A 12,466-nucleotide genomic window follows, 5' to 3' on the forward strand; every position below is an offset into this window, starting at 1 on the left:
AATCCTACATATGTCAAGCTTTTTTTATTATTTTATTAACATAATCAATTTAATTGTCTATTAAGATTGACATTAATAAATTAAAATATGAATATATAAATAGTAAAAATACCATGTCTAAGATCTAAGATAATCATGATCCTTTTTTTTATTTCCTTATATATAGAAACTAGGGGTACCGATCGAAGCGAAGGTTCGCGTCCAGGTGAATCTGAAAGTAGAACGACAGCCTAATATCGCGGTGGTCGCGAATTTTCCCGACATAGTCTTCCCGATCATGTGGCTCGAGGAAGGCATGGAGGAGCTCACGCCGTCTATCAGGCGGTGGATTTACCTGGCGACCACGTTCGCCGACATCGCTGTGCCCTGCTTGACGTACGGCATGATTCTAGTCGGACTAATAATTATTATTACGGTATTCGTGAAGGCGTACAATAGTCCGGTATTGGCGCACGAGGCGATCGAGCTCGGCAAAAGGACCATCAGGAGAGGCTCGTCCTTCTTGATAAATGGCCAGCATCGACTGTTGGCGGGTCGGGACTCCTACATTTTGCTAAGCAACAACGATATCGACGAGAAGCAGGACATTATAGAGATGTGATGGACATTGTTTGTGCGTCAATTCTAGTATATTGGAAACGCTCATGCTACTTATAGAGCGAGCGCATAATTAATGACGCCTAGTCTCGATTTCTCGTGAAGTAAATTAATCTCGATATTAATAAAAATTCGTTGGAGGGACAAAACGAATTTTTTTTTATTGCTCTCTCGAGGATCGGAATCTGATGATTATCGAAGGAATTTAGGATTGCAGGGTTAAACATAATTCAAGAATCTCAGGAACTAAGGCAATTAAGATCTGAGATGTTTAGGATTTAAAACGCATGACACTCAAGGCACTTAAAATCCGGGACATCTAGAATCTAAGTAATGTAGAATGTAATTAATTTGGATTTTAATTAATATGTAATTTAAGGTATTTAGCGGGATATACAGGACTTGCGCGAAAAATACAAGAACTTTTTATTAAGATTTTAATCATTAATAAAGTATATCTTAAGAACTTTTATACAACTTTTCTTTACGCAACTTACTGAAAGATTACGAGCCTTTTATTTAGGGTGTATTCGCGCGGTTTTACAATTTCACCAAACAGAAGCAGAAACTATACGTGGTGTATGTCTAGACTGTAGTTAAGATTCAGAAAATTTTGGCGTTAGTTATTTAAAATGTTCGAAGCCACACACACATATCATTCAAATTGGATTTAAGCATTCCGAGTATTTAAATTTTTAATATTTCGGGATTAAAAAATTACAAGAATTAACGCACGTATATGGTAAAATTGTCATCTAATATGAGATGACTGATTTATCTTGTTTAAAAATTGGCATTAAAAATTTAAGCTAGGCGTCATTAATTGGTATGTCATGGTGAAATATAAAATGCGTTTTGTTTGACTGCGTACACCAAAGTTTCGCTTTCGACGGTTTAGATGGACTAATTAACCAATTACGAAATACGCGTAGCCGAAATTGGTTTGTATTTCGTATATGTAAAAAGTCTTGTTCATTTTACACGGATTTATTCAGTTGAAACTCGCGGAAAGTTTCGTTGTTTAATGGAATTCAAATTCGCCAAAGAATATATATATATATATATAATATATATAATATATACATATGTGTAATATGTATATATATACATATATATAATATATATATGTACGTGTATCTATGATCTTTCACAATATGTGAAAGTAACATACAACCATTATAATACTTTATAGCAATAATGAAGTGTAATACAGTAGCATTATCCATTATTAATTATGGAAGAAAAGACAAAACTTTTGGGGTTTGACGGGCGCTTATGGATACACTATAATCAGGAATTACCTGATGATATAATTTTCAGTATCGCGAAAGATCCCAAAATCATGTTAAATATGTTTTATTGTGTCTGTGATTCCGTTTTTATTTATATATAATATGCAATATGCACTTTTGAATATAGAGAGCAACGAGGGGAGAAGCTTCAACAGGCAATTATGTGAATGGATGAAACTTTCACTATAGTAGCGATCGCGGCATGATTGCGGCGTAAAACGATGCTTCCTCTCAACGTGCCTCACTAGTACTCGGCCATAAAATCTAGTGCAATATTAGTAATCGTATGTTAAGTATACCATTCGCCGCCAACGTATGATGAAACCACGTCGATTAGAAGTAAATCAGTTGCACCGACAACTTTATAGCGCTATATGTATCTGCGTAAAGCTATTTTCGGTTAAACGATCGGTGAGGAGCGCAGCTCTAGCTTTAAAAGAATGTTGAAAAGGCAAATTTAGATAATTCCGGTTAATGTTAATCGACGTCGGTGCGTTATAAGTTAAACATGTTTCGAATCAAATTAGTGATACATCGTGGACGTAATGCGACTGCGTATCACATTTTTAGTACATGTAATCTATTCCGAAGATAAAAACAGTGTAAGGTAAACTTGTTATTGCCAGAATAGAATTTTGTAATTGGATTTTAATAAAATATGTTTATCCAGATATCACTGTACAGCAGTTGTCTACGTTACTTTATATGCTATTATACAGCATGTAAATTTATGCATCTTTCTCATTATAATGGGATCAATTAATTTTTTGCGTGAATTATATATTTACATTGCCCAAGAACGTTATTAATATAATCGGTGTTTTTTATTCAAGTTTTTCGTCGACATAAATGAAAGAAATCGACGCAATACCTATACGACCTATGCTAATTAATTCTATGTAAATCCATCGGTCCGATAAAAACTTGTTTGCGTCTTGATATAGATTATTGGAAATTTCCGGTTCCATCATGTTTTGGTCCCAGCGACGAACCTATTGTAAGTTTTTTTTTTATAAAAATATAATGAATTGTGTAATGTCTCTTCGAAGTTTCTTCGATCACAGGATTGTGCACGTTTTCGACTGGAAAGCAAAGAAAGTTATTTAATAATAATCTGATTGTAAAATAAAAAATTTATATTAATTAATATATCCTTTGTAAAATATGTTTTATTTTAGCTGTACTTTAGCTTTCGGATTCGCTGCGCTGCTTGTATTCTTAGTTCCATTCTGCACTTCTTGCCGTTTTCCTTTAAACAGCTTTGCCATCTTAGCTAGAAAACAATAATCGATATTGCGCAATTTTTATTTTTAAATTTAATTCTATTTCATAGTAAATTTTTATTTAATTCTTGAAAAAAAAAGACGCTTGTTTTACCTGTTCGCGGCGGCGGGGATTGCACTACATCAGCATCGTCCTGCATGCCGTCTGTTTCCGCTTTCTCCGGTTCGTCAGCGTGTTCATCTTCTTCGACTTTTTCTATGGAATTCTCGATAGCTTCTATGGTTTTCCTCGAAATTGCTGATGTCGATTTTCTAGCTGATTTTGCACTTGAATTTTGTTCGTTGCTGGTCTTCATCTCTTTGTCATCTTTTTCTTTTTCATCTTCTTCGTTCTCCTTTGAAGATTCTTTTCCGTTCGTATCTTCAACACTTCCAGATTTTAATCTCGGTGGTTTCGGCGGTGGTGTAGGGTTCGTCGTCGTTTTCTGTCCCTCTTCCTCCTGTATTCTCGAGATTTCTGTTTTTGTACATGATTCCCCTACGTCTTGCGTTACTGTCGCTGCCATTTCTATATTTTTATTATTTTCTTGTTTTTCATCATTTTCACTAATATCTTTACTTTCGTTGCTTTCAATATTTTTATTTTCATGGCCTTCATCATCGAGATGATTTTTTTCTTGTGAGTTTCCTGGAGTAATTTCTGAAGATACATTTGCAACTTTTTCGTCATTCGCTGAAGATAACATTTCTTCGTTATTAACAATATTTTCTTTTGATAAATCTTTCGAAGCATTTATTTGAGTATCATTAATATCAGATGTTTCACTATTTTTATCTGGATGGTGTGAATCATCCTTTTCATCTGTCGATTTCTCCGTGTTGCTCACTCGATGGTCATTCTGCATATTTATAGGAAGCTTTAAAGGAGGTAGAGAATTATTTTTCTGCTCCTGAAATCAATAAGAGACTCATAAACATGTCTCATTAATTTAAATAATTAAAAAAAAATTAATAATTTATTTTCTACGCGCGAATCTGTGCATAACTTAAGTTGCGTTTACCATCGAGTCCGATTGCCGTCGTGATTGATAATCTATCTCATGTCTTCGACCAATTAATATCGTATGACATCCCCCGCAAGCAACCTATTAGTTAAGAAATAAAATAAGCAAACAATTAGAACGCGATAAAAAGTGTGATATACATATTTATTCAAATTGATAAGTATAGAGTTACATCCGAAACGAAGAGCTCCTGATATTTGGCAGCGAATGTTACTTCGTTAACGTTATTTTCGTTCTCTTCGAGACCCAACTTTCCGTGTCGGCCGTCGCCACAGGTGAAGAGCTTGCCGGACTCTGTTATTAATAAATAATGTAATTACCGACGAGGGGTTTAAGGATTTCAAGAACACGATGATCGCAGCAGAATTTTAATTACCAGTAAGTATAGCGCTGTGACTTTCACCGCAAGCGATCTTGACGATCTTCTCGTCTTGAAGAGCTCCGCGTGAAAGAAGTTTTGGCGTGTGTATCTCGTTAACATTTGTGCCCATACCGAGTTGCCCGCTGGCGTTACTGCCGGAGCAGTAAATATTGCCATTTTCTAAAAATGTATATAGTCAATTTTTATAAATCTCGCACTTGGCTGTGTTATTAAATAAAAAAAAATTAAAATATGAAATCGAAATTTCTAGCCGCTGAGAGATCCGCAAATACACGCTGTTCAAACACACATAGCGTTCAAAGTATATCGATTTCAAACTCTATCGATCTCAACCTGCTAGTATGAGTGTGTGATGACCCCCACATGCGACGTGAAGTGCCGTTGCCGGTAATTGCATCTGCTTCGGTGCGACTTGCGTAGAAAAGTTGATGTTGATTCCGAGTTTACCACTTTCCGACTCGCCGCAGACATAAATGAGTCCGCTTTCTGAAAACGAGTCATGTCGCCGAATTATATACACGCTAACGTATGTATTTTACAACCTCTCGTGCTCGTGCGAGTCGTTACAAGCGTGGCTGTAACGGAAGCGATTTTATCTTGCGGAAAGTGTGCTGTGACGTCTCAGGAATACCTGGACGGATTCTTGGAACTCTATTTTATTTTGCCCGGCTCAACATCTTATAATTATTTTATCTTTTTTCTTCTAAGCGAATATGAAAAAAGATATAAGAAAGATTACGTGGAAGAAAAATATAAATATGTTTCTGTTCATTTGTGTGTGTATTACGTATTATACATATATATACTTTAAACTATATTATTATATATAATCTGTTATATCAGAAAAATAAGTATTGTCATCGAGCATCGCATTACCAGTCAAGAAAACTGAATGATAATATCCCGCGCTGATTTCCTTCACCGGTTCGGGAATGGGGACCTTCGTAGGCTTGTTAACCAAACCTGAAATCCCTGGCAATCCTAACTGTCCCTCCAGATTGCTTCCCCAGGCGACAACTCCTCCGTCGCTCGTCAGAACCATCGAATGATGCGATCCCGCTGCAAGTTGGACGATCCGGGGCCCAGCGAGACCACAATCGTAGACCAAGATTGGAGAACTGGAGCTGTCACCTATCGCGGAATTTTCCCGACCCAGTTGACCTTCTTGATTGCTGCCGCACGCGAAAATTTTCTGAGCTCCTGAAAAAACCATTTCGATACAATTGTTTAATTTGTTTATTAACTAAAAAAAGCCGTTTGCACATTTTGCAGCGAACCGTGAGAAATAATCTATAGCCTTCGTTCACAAAGAGTTAATTAAGATAGACTGATAAAATTGGCTGTAGGAATATGTTCGCTATTTGCCTGAAGCAACTTTAATCGATTGATAAATTAACATTTCGAATTCCTACTTAGAAAGCTAGCAAAGTGGCGTGCCATTTAAGAGAGTGCTTATCCAGTTGATCCCTTCAAACGAGAACAAGTTTGAGGTTGAATGACTCGGCAAATATTCGCCGAAGTTCGTGACACGCAAAGCCACATATAGAAACGGCATGCTCACTTAATACCTCGCATCTGCTAATGACAGCTATATGTACATACGTATGAGGAATGTTCCAGACATATCGATCGTGTTTTTACGATCTATTGCTTTGGCAAATAGAGAGCCAATTATTTAATCGAAGACTGACTTTTTATTTCTCACGATTTAAATCCTTATATCTGTTGTATTGAGAAAATTAACAGATATAGATTTGTTTATTATCGAGAGAAAGTGCGATTGAAATATTTCGTATATCTATTTTGATATACATTCGCCTACGCATCACGATCGTTTCTCACCTGTACATATCAAGGTGTGCGCTCTCCCACATGCCACATGCGTGACTTTTTCCGGTTTCAGAACTAAAACACATTGGACTCTCGTTAAAATCACGAGTAACAATTCGTTGAAACGGAATGTTTTTAAAGAAATTAACCTCGACATTTATAAATGATTATAAATTGATTTCCGACACATACAAAAAGTGGTTTTAAATTAAAAAACACCAATAATCATGAAAACTATTTTTAATGATATTTTAACAAGAGAAAGATGGCAGCATTTAAACGTAGAACGTCATCTTATTAATATTTAACACGTTAGCTATCGTGTCACACCCCATGCATTTGCAATGAGATGCCGCGTAAATACCCGGCGCGCGGCGTGTCACTACGTCTTATTTTATATTTTAATCTTTCCATCGGCAAAATACTGTAAGTTATTTCGGCAGTTACATACGGCTTATCAGGAATGCCTGTTTTTTTTTTTTTTTTTACCAACGTAAGAGACGTAGTAGTTATATAACCCAGTAGTATAATATTTGACCATAAAAATTTACGAAAAACTATGCTATATTGTTTGATATACTGGCATATTGTTGATACGCGGAATAAATAATACATTGCGATAGCCAATGTGTTAAATTTTTTGCTGTTACGATAAGAGGTGGCTACAAACTTTTTACACACGATGGTTTGCTAATATGGTTTTTGTGACCCAGACCCAGTTGACCCCAATCGTTACTGCCAAAAACAAAGAGTCTGCCGGTTTCTGAAATAAGAAAAAGACCAAGGCAGTCCAAGCAAAATTGAAGAATACATTTAGTTAGATTATAATCTCACAGAGACTATTCTTAACATATTAAGATAATCTTTCGATTAAGATAACATTAATATAAATTGCATTTACGTAACATAAGTATTTGAGGAATCTATTAGGATCTAAAAGTATCTAGAGGTATAAATCCACGAGCAGTAAACACATATAGTTACATAATTTTAATTACGGTACTAAACAGACAGCATTGCAATTGCTCATGCAAGTACAAGATCCAAAAGAAAATCAGAGAAATTATGTGGAGAAATGGCGAGAAATACATAAATAACGCGCGTTCTTTGTCGCTTGAGTAGCAATAAAGAAAACGAGCAAAATAAAATTTGCATCGCAAATAAGCAGATAAATAAAATAACCTATTTTATAGTGAATAATTGAAGGATTTATGAGATATTTTATGACAATATTACATCATTCTTACTATTAATTATAACCTTTCTTTTATTTTTACTAGCGAGACTTTTTTTATATGCAAGGCAAACCAAAATACAACATATTTCATCGGAACACGTTGAGCTAATAACACCAACAATGTCGGCTACGCCGACCACTGCGTGTTCAATATCGATTTACCGGACACAGTGGATATTCCTATGTAAGCATAGCTGAACTGTATATACACTCTTTACATAGCATGTTACAGAAGCTGTAAAGCCCATAAATTTCAAAATGTTATTATTAAAATTCGAGATTTTTAACGCGTCTTGTCGATAAAAATCGGGCTGTATATAATGCAAAATATAAGAACAAGATAATATTTGGCGACTAAATTTAAAAAAAAAGAAACAAGAAAAAAGATAGCATTTTTGTCTTTGTTTATTAGTAAGTATCTAACTTTGTCTGCCAACATTGCTCATTATGAATACATGGTTTACAGTCAACACGTTACACCTCGCAACATTGATTAACGACATTCAATAGAAGGTATAACCAACTGTATTGTCACTCTCTTTTTTATTAGAGTTATTTCTTTCCGATAATCTCCAAGTTGGATCGATTTCAAGTTGAGTTTGAATTATTTGGAGCCAATATGGTATCTGAACCTACTGCTAGATTATATTTGATTACCGGATTAAACTTGCAATTAGACCGTTGACTGCTTTTCAGGCTGATCGATTATAAATTGCTCTGTAAAAGAACAAATTTAATACTTACGACAAACAACGGCAGAGTGCTCATCTCCACATTCAATGACGACAACCGGATCCTTGCGTATGAAGAAATGCGACGCAATGTTGTCCGCGAATCTGCTACGGCCGATCGTGAACACCGCCCCAGTCTCTACAATGTGCAAAGATCGATACATCGTTAAATATTGAAGGCAGAATGGATCAATCTTTCTATCTTTGAAACGCGTGATTTTTTGGATTGATATTTGATTGATCTTGCCCTTAAATTTTGCTCTGAAATAATAATTACGCGAACCTCTTTCTTTTTGAAACTCCGTTTTGAGTAAAAATTTGTGCTTAAAGTTCTTTATTATATTAATATAAATCTGTACTTGAGGCCACATCTCTATTTTATTATTATATTATCGTCGTTGTCATCATTATTGTTATTATTATTATCATCTTTGAAAATTTATTGCAACGTTTGCAACATGCTCGATCGCAATCGTTGCCGATTAGTCTTTCGCGAAGTTTATAAATGCATTATAAGTATATCTGTATTTGATGTATTTGCATGTGAAGCTATAGCATTGTAGCAATCTTTAATCTCCGACTTGAACAGAATAAGTATATTTAATGTTTCCAGATTCATCAAGTATATGCTAACATATATATATATATATATATATATATATAGAAAACATAATCTTTAAAGTTTCCTTTAGAAAATCGATCTACACATTACCATATTGTTTTCAGGAAAAGACATTGTTGAATTGTTACGTTTATTTATGTATGTTAATATATGTTCACGGTAACGGCATTAATACAGTACAGAAATAAATCTCTCGAAGAGCTATTTGCCGGAATCGTTTATAGATTTTTCTATTTCTGCGTGCAATGGGTGGAGTCAGTGGAGTGTTATGAATATGTTGAGTACGGTAACGAGCTACGGTTGAGTGTTAAGTTTTATCGCGCTGCATAACCTTGGCATAAATTAGGTTTAAAAGCCAACGTGGAGTAAAAAAGACCGGAAAGGCGTTAAGACACTGAATGCCGTCTCAACACGGGATTAACGGTAGGGTATTTCGGTCTCCCTTTACAAAGGTCAATAACGTAAAACCGACGATAAATCCTTCGAGATTTACGCTTACGTCTTATGCTTATCAAAAGTTCAAACGGCGGCCTTTTGCATAATTCATTACGCATCTGTCCTTCATTGAACAACACGAACCATCTCATCATCCTGCTAAAGACTCTTTCAATATATTGCAAAATTATAATGAGGAGTTGTAAGTTGTCATACTCAATTATAGTACTCAAATCTTACCTTGAAAGTATTTCTTCAGAGACCTTTAGAAATCTTCTCTTAAATCTTTAAACTTCAAAACTTTCATATTTTCTCAACGTTGCAGATTATTAATTCTCAAATCTCATCCAAATTTTAGCTTGCGTAGTTCTTTAAATATTACCTTTAAATTTTGTAATTTTTTTTATCTTAATATTGTATTTAGATCCTTTCGCATCTTTTATTATGTTCTTTTCTATCGATGTAAATTAATTTTAATCGCGGTTTAATTGTATCTTTTTCTAGTTCTAAAAATTAGAAAAAATATAAAAGATAAGTTAAATCGAAATTGAAGTTAATCTGTATTGATAGTAATGGACATTAAACTACATTATTTATACTAATGTCATAATTTTTTGGCTTGTAAAAGAAGAATCATAAAATGATGGAAAGACAAGAGCAAACGTATTCTACTTCATGAAAGATTAATAGTCCTCGAGAGGTTCGCATATTTTCCTAGGTTATTGACCCATGAACAAGTCGGTTAATAGCCGCCAAATTGCTCGGCAAAGCAATGTATGTATACATACATATAATCTACGGTAGTCGATAGCGATCCTACGCGAATAGCAATTCATTCATATGTAATACATTCAAAATGCAAGCAGACTAGGTCATATCGAAGGCACCGGTGGATACCATATGTGTGCAAAGAAACTATATTCTATCCAAAAATACAAACAATTTAAAACATAGAATTTTATAACAATTAAAGTAATTTAAATCGACCTGACTGGCAATATATATAACGTCTTTCCGATATGAACATTGAAAAACTGTACGTGAGCCAACTTGGTTTGTCGGATTCACACAGCACTTTTTTCAGATCGATATCGAGACCTTATTAATTTCGACCATGGGTTTTGGTCAGTTGATGTAATTTCTAAATTAAATAGTTTTTAAATTTTATTGCGAAAAATATTACCTCAACCAGGGTTTGAACCTGGAACCTCCCGTATACCGTGCGGGTGTCGTGCCAATTCGACCACTGGGGCTGTGGTAATATTTATCGCAATAACAACTATATAAGATGGAGCACCGATTACTAGGTCGACGGTGTATAATAAACAGAATAATAAATTTCTTTCGCCAGCATATAGAATAACAATTAAAGTAATTTAAATCGACCATATGGTTTTAATTACTTTAATTGTTATTCTATATACTGGCGAAAGAAATTTATTATTCTGTTTATTATATACACCGTCGAGACCTAATAATCGGTGCTCCATCTTATAGTTGTTATTGCGATAAATATTGGTCGATTTAAATTACTTTAATTGTTATTCTATATATATATATATATATATATATATATATATATATACTGGCGAAAGAAATTTATTATAGAATTTTTTTTTTTTTTACAAGAAAATGTGAATATCTGTAGATAACAACGTGCGTTACATCTGTAAGAAATAATATCACAGGATATATTAGGGAAGAAGTAACAAGTCTCGCTTCATGTTTAATTCATTCTCATATGCCGCTTTACTACGTATCGAACGAGCAACTTGAGACGCGCCGTTATTACAAAACGTACGAATTTTATCAGACGAGTTAAGTGGCATCCTCGCGCGAACGGGAGTTTTTTGTCCCAACTAATTTATCGTACTTGCAATAATAGCGCGCGATAACGCCGGCCAGTAAGTTAATGCATGAGTACGAATGAACGCGTATATGACTCGGATGAAGCACGATGGTGGCATTAGCCGATTAACGACCGGATTGTGCTGGTAGCGGCGCGCTCCTAGGCGACTATATCGCTACTGTCCGCTATTGAGGACATTCAACGCCACGCGGATTAAAACGCCGACTAAATAATTAGAGGTTTTGCGAGCTTATTGACGAATAAATTGCATGCCGTTGACTATGCTCGCAAGGGAAAAAACTCGATTATATATTGCAGACGTCTCTTCGTTCTACAAGCTGGTGTATATAGTGCTCGAAAAACTTAGCTTAACTTAAATCGCGTAATCGCAATTTTCGCGACCCACCCCAATTATCATTTGTCATCGAGTGACTGACGGTGAATCCCGTGACTATACACACTCGCGATCGCTCGATAGCAGCGAGACGTATCGATTTTAGTTTGTTCACGCGGACACGGCACGGCGAAACAAATAAGGGGCACACGTGCGACGGGGGTTTTAATAATACCGGGGGTGCGCTCCGTGCCCGTCGTTCGAGGAATCGATCGCCGCGCGGCCGGCGTTACGCGGTGATCCAGAGAATATGACATAAAATTTGCAAGTGCGTGACGAATTTGTGCGTGCGTGCGTGTGGAAAAAAAATTCCCCTTTCCCTTTCTCTTTCTCATGTGTGTGAGTGCTATCTTTTTTTTTCTCTCTCTCTTAAGTCGTTTTACCGGGTATGGTCTCTATGTCCGGCAGGCCCATGCTTGCACCTTGCGCCGCGCAACTTGCAGCCGACTGACCGCCAGGTAAGCAGGCATGCTCGCCGCTCGCCTCGCCGGTGCTGGGCGCTTTCAAGCCGGCCACGTATCCTAGCAACTGGAAATCAATTTCTAATGGCAACACGCGCCGCTGCCTTTCCTCGAAGCCGAGGAACGGGGAGCGTTCTCGACCACGGCGCGCGGCGTTTCTTCGACGGTTCTCGTCGACACTGGCCGGTATCGCCATATACCTTAAAGTTATAAAGTCTTTTTAAGTTTCGCTTCTTCTTACGTTTCTTCACTATCGCCAAAATAGAAGACAGCGCGCGATACATATAACTATATTTCAGAAATTCAGACAGTTATATGCTCTATTAATGCGCGTTTATCAGATTTAGCG

General features: G+C 36.0%; 2 protein-coding genes across 4 annotated transcripts in view; one reads left to right on the forward strand and one right to left on the reverse strand.

Annotated features, from left to right (window-relative positions):
* The window catches only part of Dsb (scavenger receptor class B member debris buster), a 42,085-nt gene extending 39,525 nt beyond the window's left edge, over window positions 1–2,560 (forward strand). For all 3 annotated transcript variants that reach the window (XM_077406748.1, XM_077406743.1, XM_077406757.1), the window contains one exon: window positions 167–2,560. In XM_077406748.1, the coding sequence (XP_077262874.1) occupies window positions 167–601 (435 nt within the window). In that variant the 3' untranslated portion in view covers window positions 602–2,560. The remainder of the gene's footprint in view (window positions 1–166) is intronic.
* Window positions 2,520–12,187, reverse strand: LOC143897808 (X-linked retinitis pigmentosa GTPase regulator). Its single transcript, XM_077406730.1, has 12 exons — window positions 12,040–12,187; window positions 8,370–8,495; window positions 7,059–7,151; window positions 6,401–6,463; window positions 5,435–5,758; window positions 4,892–5,044; window positions 4,553–4,717; window positions 4,349–4,470; window positions 4,174–4,257; window positions 3,267–4,062; window positions 3,074–3,162; window positions 2,520–2,971 (listed from the first exon to the last, which is right to left on the reverse strand). The coding sequence occupies exons 1-12, from the start codon at window positions 12,068–12,070 to the stop codon at window positions 2,948–2,950; spliced, it is 2,070 nt and encodes a 689-aa protein (XP_077262856.1). The 5' UTR covers window positions 12,071–12,187; the 3' UTR covers window positions 2,520–2,947.
* Between the last annotated feature and the right edge of the window lie 279 nt (window positions 12,188–12,466).

The sequence above is a fragment of the Temnothorax americanus genome, unplaced genomic scaffold (genome assembly GCF_048541705.1).
Source record: "Temnothorax americanus isolate GAGA-0224 unplaced genomic scaffold, ASM4854170v1 Scaffold1, whole genome shotgun sequence".
Classification (NCBI taxonomy): Eukaryota; Metazoa; Arthropoda; class Insecta; order Hymenoptera; family Formicidae; genus Temnothorax; species Temnothorax americanus.

Coding starts and splice junctions, on each gene's coding strand:
- LOC143897808 (XM_077406730.1), bottom strand. CDS start 12,070: ATGGGCCTGCCGGACATAGAGACCATACCCG. Junction 7,152..8,369: donor GCACTCTGCCGTTGTTTGTC/GTAAGTATTAAA, acceptor TTCTTATTTCAG/AAACCGGCAGACTCTTTGTT. Junction 3,163..3,266: donor ATCCCCGCCGCCGCGAACAG/GTAAAACAAGCG, acceptor ATTGTTTTCTAG/CTAAGATGGCAAAGCTGTTT.